General features: G+C 38.9%; 1 protein-coding gene across 14 annotated transcripts in view; it reads left to right on the forward strand.

Moving 5' to 3' along the window:
- tenm3 (teneurin transmembrane protein 3) overlaps window positions 1-22,229 on the forward strand; it is a 628,014-nt gene that overhangs the window by 513,005 nt on the left and 92,780 nt on the right. For 9 of the 14 annotated variants that reach the window (XM_037538774.1, XM_037538773.1, XM_037538778.1 and 6 more), the window contains 3 exons: window positions 12,207-12,230; window positions 14,146-14,166; window positions 17,827-17,973. In XM_037538774.1, the coding sequence (XP_037394671.1) occupies window positions 12,207-12,230; window positions 14,146-14,166; window positions 17,827-17,973 (192 nt within the window). The remainder of the gene's footprint in view (window positions 1-12,206; window positions 12,231-14,145; window positions 14,167-17,826; window positions 17,974-22,229) is intronic. The other 5 variants (XM_037538779.1, XM_037538780.1, XM_037538785.1 and 2 more) reach the window with 2 other exon arrangements.

Consider the following 22,229-nt stretch of genomic DNA (forward strand, 5'->3'; position numbering starts at 1 on the left):
TGTACTGCACATGTATGACTATATATTGTTATAACTTGAACTGGCTAATGTTAGTACATTCTGGCTTTGTCTATACAGCTCCAAACTTTTGGGCAGAGTAGTAGTTTATAGATTGGGAAAGTGACTTTGGCCCAATGTTACACCACTACTCTGTCCTTTAGTACCTGAAGTGTGGGGGTGTGTGTGTCTGTGTGCAGAGTATTAAGGTTTTTTTTACTTGTATGCCTGAGAGAGAGAAATAGAGAGTAAGAATTATGGTCCCTAATACATCATCTATGTCAGGCTGATGTAAGGAGCTTGGGGTGTGGGTGCGTGTGTGTGTGTGTGTGTATGACCTTCCCTGTCTTCTCACACCCACACACTCATTAGCCCCCTCAGTTTGTCCACTGTCACGTCTCCCCCACACCGCCACACACTTGCATCATCATCCTTTTTATTAAACTCTGTGACACAGACACACACACACAGACACACACACACACACACATACACACACACACACAGATAAACTGGCATTTAGAATATACCTGCTCATGTCTGCAAATTTGATGTAAGCTTTTTTTTTTTTTTTTTGTTTTTTGTTTTTGAACGGCTTCTCAAATTTCCATATTTACATAGCTGTAGCATTTTTGTTTGTTAGAACATAAATTTAGAACATAAATCCTGAATCTTTCTGGATTGTATTTTTTTTAATTCTGAATATTAATTTTATTAGAACCTCTTTCGCAATGTTGCTTGGGATAAATAATCAAATTTCTTTATTTTTTCATTCTGGATTCCCATTTGAATCTTGTATTATTTTAACACTGTATAGTACCAACATCATATTACAAGCGTTTTTTACATGTATCTGCAAATTTGTTTTACATTATCAAAAACGGTGATTCTAAACCTTCTTTGAATGGTGAATGGTGGTGTATGTCATAAGCAAATGAGCAGCAGGGTCTTATCAGGGTTGGAGTGAGATTTGTTTTTTGGCCAGTAGCTTGCAATCACATTCCAATTTTACATCAGACACAGCCCCAACAATAAGCAGTAGAAGTGACAGACACTTACCTTTCTCCTGGAATTGAACACGCCCATCTATGTGTTTTGCTCTAGCAGCTTATAATGTTTTGATGCAGGCACACACAATGGACACAATGTAGAGTTTACATTACAAATACAGACAAAATGCAGATTCTGAGTTACAAAGCAAAAATAGTTTTAGAGTAAATATGGAAAGATGTTTAAAAATGTGGACAAACTTGATTGAGTGTGTTTTTGGTAATCTAAGATGCATTTTAATGTCAATGTTTATATTATTTATATTATTTATAGTATTGATAATGATATGATATTCAGTCCGGTGAATATCAGTCTGTACAAGTGCCCAAATTTCAAGATGGATTGAGCCTCAATAGAATGTTTTGTCTGAATAGTCCAGACCAGTGAGCCACGATTTTGGGCTTTTGGAGGTTTCTATAGAATTATGTATGTAAGTGTGTATTAATTTATTTATTCATTTATTTGAATGATTGTTACACAACAAGACTAGAGGCTGCAGGTCCTGTATAAAATGTACATCTGTTCAAAGCAATGTGTGTATGTGTGTGTTTTGGGCAAGGCAGTGTTTCATTAGGCTTTTAGCTTTCACACGCTGTTCATTTATCATAAACATATCAGTACTGAGAGGTGTGAGTGGACTAAGACACAAACACATATCAGTGAGGAGTCCTCAAGGCTTTTAAGCGCTAAAAATTACTGAGAACTAAAAGTTTATGTAATACTGTATACTGTATTTTTTTGCTCATTTTGATTTAAACATAATGCTTGTTGTATTTAAACTCCTGTTTACAGCATCTAGATAAAGTCAGCTCTCCCATTGGATTTCAGCAGCTGGGCTGAATGCCTTAACGTTAGCCACTAATAGAATTGCACATGTAGAAAAACACATGTAGACTGGTTGGGCGAACTCCAACGCACCCTCTAGGACCCTGGTGAGGATAAAAACCTGGTCCAGTATTCCACGACCTGGGTGAAACCTGCATTGTTCCTCTTGCTGAGATTCGGTCGGACTATCTTCTCCAGTACCCCTGCATAGACCTTACTGGGTAGGCTGAGAAGTGTGATCCCCCGATAGTTGGAACACACCCTCCGGTCCCCTTTCTTAAAAAGCAATACCACCACCCTGGTCTGCCATTCCAGGGAGACCACCCCAGATGTCCATGCGATGTTGCAGAGGCATGTCAGCCAAGACAGCCCTACAACATCCAGAGCCCTCAGGAATTCCGAGCAGATCTCATCCACCCCCGGTGCTCTGCCATCAAGGAGTTTTTCAACCACCTTGGCTACCTCAGCCCGAGTGATGGACGGATCCTCGCTCGGATCTCCAAGCTCTGCCTTCTCTGGGGAAGGATCGTTGGTGGGATTGAGAAGATCCTTGAAGTATTCCTTCCACCGTCCAATGGCGTCCCCAGTCAAAGTCAGCAGCCCCCCAGCCCCACTGTATACAGTGTTGGTCAGGAACTGCTTTCCTCTCCTGAGGTGCCTGACGGTTTGCCAGAACCTCCTCAGTGCCTGTCGATAGTCTTTCTCCACGGCCTCACCAAACTCCTCCAACACCCAAGTTTTTGCCTCAGCAACCGCTGAAGCCACTACCTGCTTGGCCCTTTGGTACCCATCTTTTGCCTCCAGCCTCCCACAAGCCAACCAGGCCCGATAGGACTTTTTCTTCAGCTTGGCGGCTTCCTTTACCCAAGGTGCATCAACAATGGAAGCACAGAACAGGGGGGTTCCGTTGGGGTTTTCTCCGGTGAATGAGAGGGTTATTTCCCTGCGCCTTCGGGTCGGGCAACGGGCTCTGACTGTGCTTATGCACCAAGCGGCAGTTCGGAGTACCCGGCCTTCTTGGAGACCCTGGAGGGGGTACTGGACACATTGTCTTGCTGGGTGGCTTCAACGCTAACGTGGGCAATATATCAATATCAGTCTGTTTATTCTAGAAAAAGAAATGTTGATGTGCATGTTATCTTAGTATTAACTAATGCTTTTCACACTTTTGACATTTATGAGCAAAACTGTAATTGTCTATATTGTAATAATATGGGTCATCACTGATATGCATGTACACTAGCGTTCAAATGTTTGTAATCAGTGTTTTTAACACTATGAAACCAATTTAATTTATGTAATAGTAAAAAGTCACAGGTTTCAGATAAGGACACTAGGAAACAGTAAATAAAAAGTTTATTAAATAGTTTTTTATATTTAAATGCACGCTATATGAGTTATTATTAGAATAACAAAATGATTAATATGGTAAAAAATGTCACAATTTGAATTCTAATGTGCCGTGTTTGCACACTTTGAAAAACCTGTGTTTCTTTATTAACACATGGTCTTGTCCGTAGGCATATGTATGTGAAAATGCAGCATGCACACAAACACACAGGTAAAATGCTTGACATCCTGGTTCTTAAACTGTTAAAAGTACAGACACTGATCCAGATTTACTGTGGCACAAAACAACACATTGTCAGTACCGCACATACATACACATAGGCATTCATAAACTCAATAGACACATGCTGTCTAATTCATGTAGGCAGATTTGACATGTACATTCACACATACATGCAGTTTGGCAAAGCTGAAAGGAAAAAGCTGAAATCTGACACAAAATGTCCACACACACACACACACACACACAGTTTCTGACAGTCTGAATCCTCCCTGTCTTCAAATTGCATCTAAATTATACATCTCAGGCCGAAACAGCCCCAACAGTCAAAAGCTATTAAAAAAAGCTATAATTTCCCACCGCCCGATCATTAATTAATGAATTGGCCTTTCAGAGATAAAGATCTCGCTGGGAGAAAAAATATGAGCTTCTGGGTGTTAAAGTGTGTGTGTGTGTGTGTATGATTGTGTGTGTGTGTGTGTGTGTGTGTGTGTGTGTGTGTGTGTGTGTGTGTGTGTGTATGTGTGTGTATGTGTGAAATTTTCCTTGCTTAGCACCATGGTCCATTGAAGGCTATTCAGCAAGATTTGACACTTTGACCATCATTAGAGCAAACAAGTGCTGTTGTGATTGGATCAGCAGGGTGGGTCAGAAAAAGCTGTGTGATTGAATTGATAGTTCAGCTACCAAAAGTTTCCCCTTTACCCCAATACAGCCAAGACATGTTTACTGTTAAAAGTGTGCTGCTATAAATTTAAACTGGAGCTATAGGGCTAGGGTAACTAACAAGTAATGGAAACTTATACCATACCTGTGGTAACTGCAAGCCTGCTAGTGGGTTTGTATTATTTTTTTCCTGAAGGCTAAAAAACAGAAGGTGCTGCTGTCGTTTCTTAAACGCTGCTTGTGGTTGTGTTTTACTGTTGCTAAGCTTAATAGTGTCATTACTGTCAACCAGCTGTGCAAGCTGGTTGTCACTTTGATGTGTAGGCAGAAAGCTCTGTCATGCCCTATTACAGTCATCTACTATTAACTAGCATCCGTTAGCAACAAGCTAAAAGGCTGCTTTTTCTGCATGTCATGCTAATTTTGGTCTGTGAAATCAAACAGGGTACTAGTGTACATCATGTCAGTTACTTGGCTGCTTTGAGTAACTTTTTTCAATTTAGGTCTTCTGAAGCACACTGCAGAAAAAAGCTCCCACAGTGAAAACAATATATAAAAAGTACCTTGTTCTTCAAAAAAATGTGTACAATGTTAAGTCCCCTAAATCATCACACACTTGCCCTAAATTGAGTTTCAGTTACGTAGTCTCAAATAGATTTATTTATATTGTTTCCTACACTGTATGATATATTGATCTATAAAAGAAGTTGTGTTCATGTTTACAGATCTCAGTGTCTCTCACAGTGTCAGAAACCACATGAGCAGGCGTGTTTAAGGTTACTTTACCCTAAAGTGTGTGTTGATTTTAGAGTATTCAATTCCATTATATATATAATACATAGGCAAAACATTGTCACTTCACATATTAAATCACACATATCCTACCTCTGTGCCTGTGTGCCTCTGTGTGTGTGTGTGTGTGTGTGTGTGTGTGTGTGTGTGTGTGTGTGTGTTCGATTAGCAGCAGTATCAGTCAGATTTGATTAAAAGCATGGGACAGGTATGTTGTCAACATGTGGTTGTACATAGTAATTACGATAATGTAATATGAACAGTATTCAATATCTCTCTCTCTCTCTCTCTCTCTCTCTCTCTCTCTTGCCCTGTCATGTGGTGTGGGTGATTGAAATGAGTTGAGTGTGGTATAATTGTTTCCAGATTAATGTCACTTTAATCAGGGTTGTTTAAATCTGAGTACAAATAATGAAGCATTATTCCTCTCTCTCTCTCTCTCTCTCTCTCTCTCTCTCTCTCTCTCTCTCTCTCTCTCTCTCTCTCTCTCTCTCTCTCTCGCTCTCTCTCTCCATCTCTCGCTCTCTCTCTCTGACTCCTCTCTCTCTCTCTCTCTCGCTCTCTCTCTTTCTCTCTCTCTCTCTCTCTCTCTCTCTTTGTTTCCCTAAAGACTGTGAGTGTGAAAGGGCAGAATGTTTTGCTGTAATTAGTGAGTGGTTGGCCTCAGAGCAGGTGTGTGTGTGTGTGTGTGTTTGTGTGTGGGTGTGTAAGTCTGTGTGTAATGTGGTTACTGCTGACAGACAGAGAAAAGAGAGCAGATCTTACAAATGCCTCTTACTAGACATGTCACAAAGCACAAAGATGAGCATCTAAAAGCCGGCTATTGTGTTCAACTTCTCAAAAAGCCACTAACCCACAGGACAGACAACATCAGATAACGGCTAAAAGCTAATATCACATCACCCAGTGTGAATGTGTTCTATTTCATGCTTTATTTGTAACAGGATTGGATCACATTTATACTTTATTTCACTCTGATATGCAGTCTAGCATTTTCAGCTCATATTAGCCAGGTACAGATACCTGGTGTCAAATCAGTGCAGTCTCTCTTACTGTGGAAGATACTCAACTGTTACACAGATGCCATGACATACAATACATAGCATAGCATAACTTACTAGATACAGTGTGGAAATCAACACTACATGCACTATTACAGCAGTACACACCTTTTTGTGCACATTCTCTGCTTATATACACATCCGTGCTATACATACATTGTCACATCAATGTCATACACAGCTTTTTTTCACCCATACACACACTAACACAATATATACACACTATTGTTACACACACATACCGCTTCTACACAATTTACTACAATGTTATAATATATCGCTGTTGTCGGAAGAAAATCTTGTATCTCCAAAATGGTAGCTTTACAGGAGAAGGAAAAAAAAACCTACTTTGCTTTTCATTTAAGTCAGAATTTTTTCCAAGTCATTTTGGGCTGTTTCTTTTGGTCCATTCATCATGAAATTTACACACAATGTAAAGGGCAACAGGCATTTCCAAATTATGTCAAAAACTGAAAAACATCAAAAATGGAAATACAAGATTTTCTTCCAACAGCAACGATATGTTATCACAACCTTGCATGTTCTATTGCTTTTATGCAGTTCTGCAAAATAAAGAAAAAATTAACATAAAGAAGCCCTAATAACTGAACTAGTATGTGCCTTCTAGTAAATACTACTAGCCTTTTGCATTATAGCTAGAATCATAATGCTGAAGCAATATCATGTTCAGCTCAGCTTTTCCAATATTTTCCAGATTAACCTGGGAATGATTTTGTTCCAGCCAATCTGTAAAGCATGTCACAGCCCATCTTCTTTGCTGATTTGTATTCTGGCTGTTTCTGGTTTGTTTAGTTGTTTGAGTTGGGCATTGACAGGTTTAGAATTTAAACTGAAAACTGTAGTCCTGCTGTCAAACTCCTTATATGATCAAATGGGTTACAGGTGAATTATCTTACAGATGTTAACCAATGTGTCCATTTTCTGTTTGTATATATAAATTAAGTAACATTACAATTAGTAGTTACAACATAGTAAATACAATAAATTTAGTAGTCAAAATATAGAACATATTTTAACTTAGCAACTAGTTCTTAGCATTGTGTTAAGCTTTTTGGCTGTGACCAAAATGGATCCCTATTTGCAGTAAAGCAGAATTTCGAAGTGATTTTTAGGGTACTTGTAATTTCAAGTGAGCACCATAGATCACGTCATCAGCTGAATGTGGACCAAAGTGCATTGACGTTTCACTGTTTTACCTCAAGAGAAGGATGAGCCCTTGGAGTGAGCACAAGTGTCAACTTCTGCAGAAGAATATCCCCAAAATTCATTCAGATCTGATGCATTTCCCTTTCCAGAATTTGCATAATACTGGTGGACAAAGCTGCTTGTAACTCATAGCAGTAAAACAATTTTAATTGCTTAACATTTCAAAATCATAGTCTGCTGGACTTTGGGTTAAAAACTACTCAATCTTTTACATGACTGCTGATGCAACCAAACAGAGCTATTACTTGCATAATTTACATGTGTTATGCTCAAACCTTTTACCTTAGTTTACATGGTTAGCCAATTAGCACATTGAAGCTAACCTGCCGAAAGCGAGGGCATTTCATTTTGTGATGCATATCTGACTGGTGGTAGCATATTAAAAAACAATGGAAATAGGGCCTAAATAGTTCATCTTCATGTAGCACAACTAGTTATATTTCGGTCAAGGTCACTGTGAAAAAAGCAACATGATTCAAAAATAGAGATAGAACACTTCTTAAACAATCAAACTGTGTTGTCAGAACTAAATGTTGTGTAAATGCAAAGTGCATCTGTACAGACTCATCAACACACATTGGTGCCATAAACCATGTTGTACATACCTGTATTGGACACATACACACACCCACACATACTACACACACCCACACATACACACACACACACACACACTACTTCTGCACACATACACAATGCTATGACAACGCACACACCACCATTACATGCACATACACTGCTTTCATACACATCACTAGTACACAGAAGGCCACACACACTCAGCCAGAGACTTTCAGTCCCAGCTCACACCCACACATACCTCCTGTTCATATGCTGTGCGTGTGTTTTTTTAAAGCTCACCTGAATAATGAAGGCTTGTCACAGCAGTGCTTTGTGTGAGGAAACCAAAGGGGACCTTTTTCCCACAGATTTGATTTGACTTTGCCTGGGTAATATTATGACAGTGGGTGCTAGACACCCCCCAATGTCCTGTCAGAATTCATTTAGCCAAGTAGAGGACACTTTACTGCAAACGCGTGCTGTGTATGTGACATTTATCCATATATAATCCTCCACACACGCATTTTCACTCAGGGACATCTGTTATTTTTCTCATACACAAGGAACCCCAGAAGCAATGGCCCTGATGTGATTATATGTGAAATGGCATGCAAACAAAGCCTCAACATTCAGAGCCACACTTAGGATAATTAGCAGCGGTCATGGAGAGCACGTCAATCAGAGCATTAGAAACTGTTGGCATCCCATTCAAATTGCTAAAAATTCATACAATGCACCTGTTTTTCATGCTATTTTTTTCTTTTAAAATACACTGGGAGTGAATAATAGTTGCACAGAAACATGTCACTAAATGACATTTAGCAACTTTTTTAATGGGTTTAAAAGGATCTGTACCTACTGTTCACTTCAAGAGAACACTACAAATAAAATAACTGGATAATTTAACTAAACAACGTAAGATGCTGTACCACTCAAAAAGTGATGGCATCGTTTGAGAAAATTCATAATAATAATAATAAATTAAATTTAAAAGCGCCTTTCTTGACACTCAAGGACACTGTACAAAATGTAGTGTTATGTATATATATAAAAAAAAAAAAAAAAAAAACACATCAACAGAGAGAGTAGGCTAATTTGAACAGGTGAGTTTTAAGACTTGATTTGAAAAGAGGAAAAGAGTCAATGTTCCGGATGTCAGGTGGGAGGGAGTTCCAGAGTTTGGGAGCAGAGCGGCTGAAAGCTCTGCACCCCATGGTAGTCAGACGAGCAGAAGGTACAGAGAGATGAATGGAAGAGGAGGATCTGAGCGAGCGAGTAGAAGTTGTGATTTGGAGAAGATTTGACAGATAAGGGGGGGCAAGATTATGTATGGCCTTAAATGTGTGGAGGAGAATTTTGTATTCGATCCTATATTTAACAGGGAGCCAGTGGAGCTGTTGAAGGACAGGTGTAATGTGATGGAATGAAGGAGTTTTAGTGATAATACGGGCAGCTGCATTCTGAACCAGCTGAAGCTTATGGAGGGATTTATGAGGAAGGCCAAAGAGAAGAGAATTACAGTAGTCAATGCGGGATGTAACAAGACTATGAACTAGAATAGATGCAGTATGGGGGGTGAGGGAAGGGCGTAGACGATTGATGAGACCTGAAGGATTTGAGTTGAATGAACTGAGTGCGGCCTGAGAGATAGGAATGAAACCAGTCGAGTGCGATATGATTATTGCCAATGGAAGATAGTCTGTTGAGGAGGATAGTATGAGAAATAGTGTCGAAGGCTGCGCTCAGATCTAGAAGAATGAGAATGGAAAATAAACCAGAATCAGCTGCCATGAGAAGGTCATTAGTGATCTTAAGAAGAGCCGTTTCTGTGCTATGTAGGGGGCGAAAACCAGACTGGAATTGTTCATAGAGACAATTTTCGGATAGGTAGGAATGAATTTGAGTAGCAATAACTTTTTCAAGTATTTTGGAAATGAAAGGGAGGTTAGAAATCGGGCGAAGGTTGTTAAAGTTGTTGGGGTCTGAGCCAGGTTTTTTCAGAATAGGAGTGATAGCAGCCGTTTTGAAGGGCGTAGGAACAATTCCACTAGTGAGTGAGGTATGAATAATGGCAGTTATGAGGGGGAGCAGAGAGGAAAGACCATATTTAACTAAGACTGTAGGGAAAGGATCAAGCTGACATGTAGAAGGTTTTGATTTGCTAATGAGATCAGAAATGACAGATGCATCTGGAAGCTGAAAACAGGAGAGAGACTGACTATGTGAAAGGGGTAGAGAGAAGGAGAGAGGCTGTGGATCATGACAGATGTTCTAGTGGATTTTATAAATTTTCTCACTAAAAAACGACATTAAAGCATTACAAGTATCAGTTGAGTAAAAGTGGGAAGGTAGGAAGGATTTGGGTTGGAAGAGTTTGTTGACTAGATAGAACAGTGTTTTGGTGTTCCCTTCACTAGAGTTAATTAGACCAGAGTAATAGGAGGATTTAGTTTGAGCAATTACATCCTTATACTGCAATATGTGCATTTTGTGCATTTCTTTGTGGATGGTAAGACCAGATTTTTTATAGAGTCGCTCGAGCTGACAAGCTTTAGCTTTCATTAGCCGTAGTTTAGGGGTGTACCAGGGGGCAGAATGAGTGAAGGAAACAGGGCGAGTTTTCACAGGAGCAAGAGAGTTGAGAATATAAGTTAAACTATTGTTATAGTGGTCAACAAGTTCACCAAGCGAAGATGAGCTGTCCAGTTTCAGAATATTGTCCAGGCTGGAGGTGAGGACATCCTTATCAATGTCTTTGATGTTCCTAAATGAGATGAGACGTGATGGCTTGGTTACGGAGAGACATAGTGTAATGTTAAATGAGAGGAGGAAATGATCAGTAACATGAACTTCATCAGCTGCACAATTTGACGGAGTGAGACCGGAACAACAGATTAAGTCCAGTGTATGTCCTTTTATGTGGGTAGGAAAATCGATGAATTGATTAAATCCAAAATTCTCCAGGCAGGATGAGAAGTCTTTGGTGGGAGGGAGATTACTGCAGTCCATGTGGATATTGAAATCCCCCAGCAATATTACATTAGGTGAGAGAGTAGATAAATGAGTGAGTAGAGAGGCAAAATCAGTTAGGAAGTCATTATGTGGCTTAGGAGGATGGTAAACTGTAGCGATGATGGTAGGAGAGGGTCCAGGCACTTCACATGCTAAACATTCCAGAGAACTGAAAACAGGCACAGATACAGGGAGGACATGCGATTCCTTGGCCAGTACAATCACCAGGTTTGAATACCCGTACACTGCCACCAAAGATTTGAACTATAGTCCCATGCAGACTAAAGTCCCAAAACTATAGGCACAAAAGTTTCCAATAATATTCTAAAACTTTAAGCATGTTTCCACTAAGGTGATAGGATGATTCACATTTTTCCACCAAGGTTTCAGAAACTTCCAGCATGTTTCCATCAAGGTTGTGTAACAATAGGCACATTTCCACGGATGTTCTGGAGATACAGGAAACATGACTAAGGGGTCTAGAACTATGGACAACATGCCACCAAGGTTTCAGCACCTTTTATGGAGCTAAAACGTTTAGGAAATTATAGGCATTTTTTCTCCAAGGCTCCAGAATCTTTTGAGAGGCTATGATCCTCCAGAACTATAGGCATTTTTCCCACCGCTAAACTCTCAACTAAACTGTAGGGCCTTTTCCCCTGAGGTTCCACAACTGATTTGTTTTAACACTGTAGGAATCATAAGCATTATGTAAATTAATAGATGTTTATGCTGTGTTTATTTTTCATTGGCATGGTAATCTCAACACAGCAAAGTGTTTTGAAAGATTTGGTAGACTCTTCATGCTAAACCAGGCTAGTTCATCTTGGTGGGTCCACTGCTGCTCTTCCTTTCTTGCTTGTTCTGCTGGCATCTACAACAACTTCACTTTTGTTTTTAATGGCAGAATGGAGGGTTCTGTGAAGCTTACATTTAATCTGTGATGTTCAGTATGGCAAGTTCCATGTATCCTATTCCACCAGTCACTGAAAAAAGCAATTAATTGACTTCCAGTGTGCCATAATGCAGTTACGGTGCATTTCCTGTGTTGCTGAAAACAGGATAAATGCATTGTATGTATGAGGATGAGTAACAGTTCATTAAGTGAAGTATGAGCCTCCATGTATATTTTAATTTTTTTTATGTTGGACATTGTGAGTTTGTTAGATTGATGACCATGGTAGAAATTCTTTCCCTACATACTGCATTTATAACATTTCAAAATGGGACACACTAGTAGCTTCCCAGCAGGGCTATTGGCTTTGCTCCATTTACGCCTTGTGTTATGAGTCTATGTCTGTTTGTGTTTTTGTGTGTGCGTGGATGTGATGTATGAACACTATTAGTCTTAGTTGTGTATAAACAGAACACCTTTGCGTTCTTTTTAAACCACTGCTTTCTTTTTCTCTCTTTTTTCTCTTCTTTTTCCTCCTTTTTCTCTGAAGCTCATCCGGAAACGTATGTCCAAGGTACTGTGTCTTCTCTTCCTTGCTTCTGTCCCCCTTTCTGTGCATTCATGTCCCAGTTCAGCTCTTTTATGACGTTTTGATTGCGCATTAATAACCTCTTCTCTCTCTCTCCCTTGCGTATATCTGTTCTAGAATTACTGTGATTCTTCATTCCCTTCTCTTTTCGGACTGTCAGAAATCCAATGCCATGCCCTCAGCATTTCTCCTTGGCAAATGTCCCCAATTTGCTGAGCACTGTGCCGCCCTCTACAACACCACACACACAGCGATTGCTCGAGAGAGGCATGGGCATTTGGTTTTGAAAATTTGCTGAAACAAAACACATGAACTGTAGAATACAACAGTGCTCCGATTCCTATTGATTTAAATACAGCTTTGTAGTATCGGTCAAAGGTTTGGACACATCTACACATAAAAAGGTTTTTGTGTAGATTTTTAAAATGTTTCACATTTTAAACTAAAAGTGAAGTATCAAGTTATGAATTGCGCAACAGGTAATTACAGTTTCACATTCTGATTGATTAAGGAGTGTTGTTATATCGGATAATGATGTGAAGTAAAATACCTAATGGATATGGCTGGTTGTAACTCACTCGCATTTAGCAATAATTAATTTCATAACCACCTTTTAACCACAACTTATGAACTACATATACAGATTTAATTTAATACAAGTGTACTAACTACCTTTGTATGTTGGCAACATTTATTTCCATCAATCATTAGAATGGAACATTGTTCATAGGGGGTGACAGAAACTGTATATCTGAATTCTTAATGTCTCAAAAAAGTACATGACAGAAAGCTGTAATGTGAAATAATGAAGTGAATATGCTGCATGATGCCTGACACATTTTCTGTGATAGTTTTAAGATGTGGTTTTAGCCTAAAACATATTTTTAAATTAATTTGTGGCAGAGAGGTACATACATGGTGTTGTGAGGCAATACAGTACCCATAGAAAACATTATTTCAGATTCACCTTTATTTTAATGCCATCCACATTGCATATAAAAAAACTCTGCTTGTTTTGGACAGTAAATACAATGGTTGAAGACATTGCGACTCTTGGTTCCTATGACCACCACTGTAAAGAAATCTTTGTAAAAGTTTCCTTCAGTTTACTCTGAATGGCTCTCAACAAGTGGTTTATGGTGAGGCCATGGTTTACATCTCAACAAGTGTATTATGCCCAAATTTAGAAAAAAATTTAATTCCCTTTAAGACTATGAAAAACATTCATTCAATCAGTTCAGTCCAAACATTTGACTGGTGTTGTATTTAGAAAATGAGGGCTTTCAGTGTGCATTGTGATTTTGTACAGTGTTGAACAGACAGTACATTTTGAACAGACATGACACATTAAATATTAAAGAAGCAGCAAAGCACCACATTCCTCTCATACAGTGGCATAAAATAACATCAGCAGTTTGAGGATTTAAAAAAATTCCAGAATTTGATCATTTATCTTCTTTTGTTAGAAAATTTAGTTTCTCTTTTTATGCTATATCATATCATGTTTCTTAAACACGGTTTCATTTAAAATATATGTGGTACGCCTCAAACTTTGCTTGCTTCGATATGTTGGTTGAAAATTATGACAGTTTTTTTGTTATATGTATATATACTTGAAAACATCAGAATCTTTCTGTGGCCGTTCTTCAGAGTCCTAAAAGCCCAACCGTCTTGTTTTCTCTCAGTGTTTCTGTCCTTTGTCTCCAGCCTCCCCTCCTTCTGTTCCTTTCTGTCTCTCCCTCTCTCCTCTCCTACCCTGCCTGTGTGTCACTCTCTAATGTCCTGTATGCTGGACTCAAGTGCTCAGAACTTTTTGTTTTTGTTTTGTTTTTTGTTTGTTTGTTTGTTTCCGCTACTTTTTTCTTTCCCGAATTGTCCTTCCTCCCGGCCCCCATGATAGGAGAGAGGATAGGATTTAAAGGTAAACCACAGACCCAGGGAGATTGTTTTATAAGCAATCACTCTACTCCCTCTCTTTCTTTCTCTCTTTCTCTCTTTATCTCTCACTCTTTTTCCCCTTCCTCACTTTTTTCTGTATATGAAGCACGACGTCAGCGTATCTCTGTTGCAGTCTCCTCACTGTTTCTTGGTTGTGGTCCTTCTTATCTAGTCACCCTTCATCTTTGTTTGTCCTGGCCAAACACACACACACACACGCACACACACACGCTCACACACACACACACACACACACATTGTTATGCAATCCAGTTTTTGTCCACCTTACGTTTTTTGAATTTTTACGTTGGGGGTGGTATAGTTAGCTTATTACAGTTTTCTAGTTATGCATTAGCATTAGCTGTACATTACCAGATGAACTGTGAAATGTTTGCGTTAATGCTCGCATTCCCTAAGCTAGCTTATAGCTAGCTATAGCTAAACTTAGCAATTTAACATCTATACAACATAATGCTAGAACATTGTTCAGCATACCATCTAAAAAACAACTTATGCTGTTTTTTTCTAGCAGGGTTAACATTAATGTTAGCTTCTCACAGTTTTAAGCTACAGTGTAATGCTAAAGATATCAAATTAGCATACACAGTTTGCAGCCTTGGCATAAATATATGTAAAATTCATAAAATAGGCTGCTGTAGATAAAGTTAGTAACCTAGCATTTGCAGATAGAAACCCTGACATAAATGCACAAATTCATAGAATAGTTTGTCATATATACACACCCACAAACACACACACACACACAAACACACACAAACATACACACACACAGATACACACACGTGTGTCTCAGCGTTTTGTTTTGGGGAATCCTGTGGGTCCTGTCTTCATGCATCCTGTAGCCTGAATCCTGATGTCTGTTGGTCCAGCTGTCCTTGCTGCGGCTGCTGCTGCTTTTGCCCCTTTTTGCCCCCCTATTACTCCCCTTGGCCCCCTGCTATTCCCTCCTCCCTTCCCCCCACTGTGCAGCAGAATGTGCCCTGGGCAGAAAGTATAGCACTGGAGGCGCCACACACACCCCAAGCCCAGCCAGTCCTCTCTATACTTTATGCCAGGATTCTCTCTTTCTCTCTCTGTGTGCTGTAGCTTCACATGGATGCTGCTCTAAAAACTCACAGGCCTCTCTCTCTCTTTCTCCTCACTCCATAACCTTATTCTTATTTGCTCTTTTCATATTTGTTTTACATTTTATTGTGCAAAATTGAATGAATTCTTTAATACTTTGCTTATTTAGTTGCTTATTTTATCAAGAGCTGTGCCATGCTGCACCTACAAATGTGTTCTTTCACAGCTGCTGTTGTTAGGCTGGGCAAGCTTTACAGAATGTTTGTTAAGAAAAAAGAAAAAAATAATTGACTTATTGAGAAACAGCGAGATACGTTGAGAAGAAACATGAAAATATTATCTGCAGACCCTTTAGAGTAACAGCCCAGCTACAGTAGATACCAGGCCAGACTGGTACCATGTACTCTGTGTTTCAGTATTTTAATAATATAAATATATAAATCACTGACAGGTTATTTTTAAACTTAACATCAATCTGTAGGATTTTTATCAGCATTCTGCAAAGCTTTCAATCGCACAACAGTAGCTGTGAAAGAACAGATTTGTGGGAGGAGCCTGGAAAGATCAATTATTTTGATTTAAATTCTGATTGAACTTTTGCTGTTTCCTTTCATCCTTTTAACTTGAGCAACAAAAACTGTTTGGATTTCACTGAGAGGTTGTGTTGATGCTAAGGATGATGATGATGATGGTGATGACTATGATGGTGACAAAGGTTTTTTTGTTTACATTCATGTGAATTTACAGCCGTTGTGCATCTCACCCGGCCTGTGCCGAGTCTAGTGTCACTCTGTGTTCACGTTTGACCTCTGACCTCTCTCATCTGCCACTTTTTTATCTGTCCAGAGGTCTGTCTGTCTCTGTTTTACACATATATACACACACTCACACACAGATCACAAGCACTTTGTTCCGCTGCAGCCTCTTCTGAAGCACACCCACTCACTCACTTGTGCACATGCACTCACTAGTGCACACGCCCTCCAGAGGACGCATCAGTGCACGAACAGGGGTTGGACAAAATAGCAAAATCTTGACCTAGAATGCATGTGTAGGTTTATAGTTACAGATTGTTAGCCATCTTGTTGCTTATCTTGTCAGCACAGCAGTAACAGTGATATGGTAGGGTGTGTGGTGCTGGACTGTTTTAGGTACAGTTTTTGTTTTTTAGGGAATATTCAGTTTCTAAACAGTTACCTGCTCAGGCAAGGACAAAAAGGAGGTGACGATCAAGCTCAGAGGGTGAAGTGTGTGTGTGTGTGTGTGTGTGTGTGTGTGTGTGTGTGTGTGTGTGTGTGTGTGTGTGTGTGTTTGTGTGTGTGTGTCCATGCACACAAAGGCACAACTAAGTGCTTAGTTACTCTAAGAAACTGGACTGAACTAAGATATTCACAAGAGCTGTATAAACATTCTGTATACAGCAAAGACAGTAGAAAAAGCCTCCCTCATGATATATGATGATTTTAAAATATGTGCGTTTTTATTCTCATTTTACTTAAATATCTGATATTTCTTTGGTATTTGGTTTTCCTTTTTCCTTTTTTACTATATTTTTATCCTGTTTAGTTAATGCTTATTCCACCTGCTAGCTGTGTATCATTATTACATGATGCTGCCAAGATGGGAGTGTGAAAGGCCAGCACAAGTTTCCTGGGAGACATGTCAGTGTCATCGAATCTTTTCAAAATGGTGCTAATACAACGTTATTGGGCAGCTCAGTGCACTTGGAGGAGACGGCTAACTAATCACGTGGGCTAGCATTGTGCTGATTGATAGGGAGAAATATACTTTTTTGTACTTTCTGTCATGAATGACTGTGACATCACTGATGATCACCCAATGACAGGGCCAGTGTTTAGACAGTTATGGCACTCAGGAGCTCCATTCTATTTCTGGCAAAGTGTTGAACATGATGAACAATTCTTTCTCACCCAGAAGTGCAATAATGATTCTGGGGTGTTTAAATAGTCAGTGCAGTTTGTTTGAGAATGGTTTATTGCAGCAAATATGTAGCCAAGATCAGCTCTATTGTCAGAAACTAACCACGGATGGTATGACGATCATACCAGTGCAGCACAAACCACCATGCCACTACCATGCCAGTCTCACTGCTGTGCTAAGAATAATCCACCACTCAAATAATATCTGGTCAGTGGTGGTACTGTGGTGGTTCTTTTTCATTGATGGACAGAATAAAGGGGGCTGATAAATTGTGCAGCAACAGATGGACTACAGTCTGTAACTGTAAGCCAGCTAAATGCACCTGTATGGTATGTGTTTCTGATATAGTGGCCAGAATAAAGTGGCCAGTGTTTAATGTAATGTTTCCATTTTGTTGGCTCCCTGTATACACATGCATTCAGACTCTTTTACTATCACTTACTTCTCTCTCTCACGCACACACACACACTCAAACCACACATGCTTACATACTCACATACTCCTGTCTTTCTGTCCTTTACTCTGTCTCAAACGCCCCACCACACCCTCTCTAGCTTTCTCTCACTCTCTGTCTTTCTGTGTGTATCTGACTGATGGAGTGTTTGTGTGTGTGCAGAGGGCTGTCCCGGGCTGTGTAACAGTAACGGTCGCTGTACTCTGGATCAGAATGGATGGCATTGTGTCTGCCAGCCTGGCTGGAGGGGGGCTGGCTGTGATGTCGCCATGGAAACGCTCTGCGCAGACGGCAAGGACAACGAAGGAGGTGAGGGGCCAGCTCTGAGTGTGAGAGTGGGCATATGTGTTTCTATGGTCCAACCCACAAATGCACTATTTCATACTAACAAGCAAAAAGGGGAAAATCTCATTCAACCTAAAGAGAAACTGTAGCACACAACTCAGTTTGTGTGAAGATACTTGCATTTAGAGTTTTAAATGATATTCATTTTGTAAACTGAGAGGTCACACTAACTTGTGTTTACATGCACCCAACAGTACACCTAATCTCTAAGAAACCAGAGTTGTTTACCTGAGTTGTATAAATCTTAATCCAGTCTACACTAGACTGACTTTTGAACACTTTTGAACAATATTTATGGAGAATTGTTTTTATATTAGTATTCTTTTTTTAACATTGTTCATAATGTCTTGGACCCCATTTGATTTTGTAATCAGCTTCAGTCAACCAAGACCTTACTTTCATGCTGTAAAGATGTCATGCTGTAAAGATGTCATACTGTCATGCTGTAAAGTCTGTTCACCCTTAAAGAATACGTCATTTGATAATTTAACTAGTTTTATTAAACTCAAAAGTGTTCTTTGAACAAAACAATACCACATTTTTTTGTTTAGATGTTTAAAAGCAATATGTTACAGCAATTCCAACCTTAAAAACACCTCAAATCAACAGGTTTCCTCTTCCTCTTTACAGTGTAGAATGTGCTTATAGTATTTACAGGCATGTACATTAGCCTGGTGACATTTTTTCCAACCTGCCTAGTTTTAATTAGCTACAACAACACAGTAGCTTCTCTTCCCCCCCACCCCCCCCCCCCCCCCCCCCCACCCCTCTCTCTCTCTCTCTCTCCTTCATTACACTTCACTGATTCCTTGGCTCTGGGAGACATGCCATGTCCCCCACGTTGAGGGGGGCCGCAGCCTTGGAAACAAAAAAATTAACAATTGTGTTTAGGGGTAATACTGACTTCCAATCAATCCAAATATCAAATTCACATAGTTTCTCCCCTTATCCTCAATCATCCATGTTATGTTTGGTATTTGAAGTTTGCTAGTGTAGTTTTACACTGGAGCTACAAGATTGTTGAGAAAATTATAGCTCAACAGACAATATTGTAGTACATGACTAAAACATCACTCACAAACTTTCACTTTCAAACCATATTGAGGTGTTAAGTAACCCCAAATAGACTTGTGTATATGGTTTCTGACATGGACAAAAGGCTGTCACATGGCTAAAACAGTAGCAGGTACATTATCCTAGAGTAAAGAAGGACATTTCTGAAACCAGACATGTCTGAGTAACGTCATTTGGGGTAAGGGAAGAAAGTAGGTAAATTAGATTTATTGCAAACTCTTGAGATGGACACTTAATGTTTCTTTTCTTTTGTTTGTTTGTTTGACTTTTTTGGTGTCAGGACAAGTGTTTGGTATTAAACATTTTTGTAAAAGTTTTAATATTTGTAATGCCTGAAATCTTTATGTAAAAAAACTACTATTTAAGATTGACACATTTCTACCCCTTGCAAGTCTTATTGTAATTTTGCTTTGCATTCAACTTCTAAACACATTTAGTCAAGCGTAATTACATATTTTAATTACATTTCAAATTTTTTAATCAATAATTCTTTTAACAAGAAATTTCTTCTTAAAACCCACTTACAGTGTTCATCATTCTGACATTCGCCAATATTTCCTCATTTTCACACAGGTGTAAACAGTTTTGTGGTTTAAGAACATCTTATGAATTTGACCTGAACTTTGTGTAAGGACCTTTCTCCAGAACAAATTAAACAAAAAGTTTAGGAAGATATTGCACAGCACAGTAAAATTCAGATAATAATAAAATAGCTCCTCTTCTACTTAAACACAAATGTAGTATGGACAAAAAACACAAATGTAGTATGGATTAGTTTTCACATGATTGTTCTACTTGTTCAACTGAGCTACAAGTGAGAAATAGTAAGAATATGTGTATATAATGTTTTGGAGGACCTCACAGGGTTAATTAAGGTTTTGATTTTTTTTTGTCCTTTGTGATAATATACAGTGGAATGCTGACCGGTAACAAATGGCAGTCTAATGTGTTTTCATTGATGTGTACTGCTTATTTCTATTTCTGTTTCTTTGAATACAGTCACGGTTAAAGTAGTGTAAAATGGTATGTTCAAAAGATCTCCACCTCAGGACTTGTCAGTCTGAGCTGCAATAATAAACATAGCGCCTTAAGCACACTTGCATCCGCAGCGTATCCTTTTATGTATGCTGACCTGGACACAGCCATGTGAACACATGCAGGGAATGTTTTCATGTGTGTGTGTTTACTTTGGCCATGGTGGGCTTGGTTAAAACAGAGATCTATAAAAGGGTCAGGTCATAAATTAAGCAGTTTGGTGCTTTTGGACAGTCATTCGGGGTGTGTGTGTGTGTGTGTGTGTGTGTGTGTGTGTGTGTGTGTGTGTGTGTGTGTGTGTGTGTGTGTGTGTGTGTGTGTGTGAAATTGCAGAAACTCAAATTTAGCCCAAAAACTTTCAGACTATGCCCAACCCAGAGCACAAAGTTTTGAATCCGAATCTCTCCTGAGTCCAATAAAATTCTGTGATAAACTGACCTGAACCGGCCCATCATCACCCAAAGTGCCTAATGAAACCTATCATTTCCAATGATAGTTCCAGTTTAATTACAGTGTAGCAATAATAATAGTCATCATTAAATCCTGAAAATGAAAACTACAATAATATGAAATAATAAAATAATCAACAGTTCCAAAATTAATTTTAAATAAATAAATTTTAGATTTTTAGTCTGGACAAACTTTCCATAATGCACTGTTCTCATGCTGTGCCATTCTGATGTAGCAAGATGTTAGCTATCATCTGTTTAATCCTGATACTGTATTTCTTTATACAGTCATATTCCAAAGTTTGAACACCTCCAGTAAAATTACAAGTTTTGTTAATTTTTGCATCCTTTCTGCTAAAAATAAAGCATAAAAAATAACATTTTATGTTGTATTTTTCCCCAATATGTTACATTCAGCAAATAAACAGTAGTGTGCATTAAAATGTACAGGATGTACAACTTATTTTCACTTAGAAAATCAACAAAACATGTCATGATCAGGGCACCCATGGACCTGTCCGTGATGTTTCCTGCCCTTTTTGCCAGACCCCCATGACCCAGAACAATAAGCGGCTTAGATAGTGTGTGTGTGTGTGTGTGTGTGTGTGTGTGTGTGTGTGTGTGTGTGTGTGTGTGTGTGTGTGTGTGTGTATGTGTGTGTGTTATTTTAAAACTCTGATGGCATTGCACTGTGTGGACACAGGGCTTTTTATAAAGTAAGTGTGACACATAGTTGGGGTTAATGTTTGTACCTGATAAGGAGATAAAGCTGTTAACTGAGCTTGTGTGTTTCTGTGTGAAACAGTGTATCATTTGTAAATCATTATTGTAATATTGGCCTTTGCAATACTGATTATCACAGAAGGCTGCAATATGCAAATGAGCCCAATATATCCATAGTAGTGTGTGGAATAGTGTGCCTTAGACTGGCCTACTTAATCCTTGTATTTGCTGTCTTTTTTCCCTTGGGGTCACATTTCAAATGATACATGCTGTTCCCTACATAGGGTTACTTTTGAAGGAATATTTCCCAGAGTGAAAGCAGTGGTGGACCCAAAAGGGCCGCACTCACATACACACACAAATGCACACACACTCAGTTGTTGGGACTCCTTTTACAAAAATTAAACCAACTAAAACAGTATTATGCTTCTGAAAAGTAATTGATTCCAATAAGTGGAATAAATTGTCACTTTAACATTAAAAGAGCAGTGGGTATAAGATGTGTATTTTGATGTTTTTTAATGTAATTTTGTGATTTCTTTTTCTTTATGATAATTCAGATTCCCCACAAGATCACTCAACATGAGGAGATGCACACCATCAGTAATGCAAATATGAAATTTTTACTGTTCAAAATGAAAACAAAAAAGTTTCTTACCTAAAGAGAAGGCTCAATGTTATTTATGGTGATTTTTTCCTCAGCTTCCAAATCCAGAGACACTTTTGGGGGAACAATTGTTTCATCAGGCAAACTGTAAAACCTTAAATTATTGCTGGTTTTACACACAATGTTACCACCTCAGACTAAACAACTATTGGCAGTTATGTACTTTGCAAGGCCTTTTGTTTATAAACATCTGGATTTGTTCTCTAGATATAAGATTACCTAAAGGCAACTGCCATAAACACCCGAACCTAAACTGTGTTTCAGTTTGCATG

This window comes from Pygocentrus nattereri, chromosome 5 (genome assembly GCF_015220715.1).
Source record: "Pygocentrus nattereri isolate fPygNat1 chromosome 5, fPygNat1.pri, whole genome shotgun sequence".
Classification (NCBI taxonomy): Eukaryota; Metazoa; Chordata; class Actinopteri; order Characiformes; family Serrasalmidae; genus Pygocentrus; species Pygocentrus nattereri.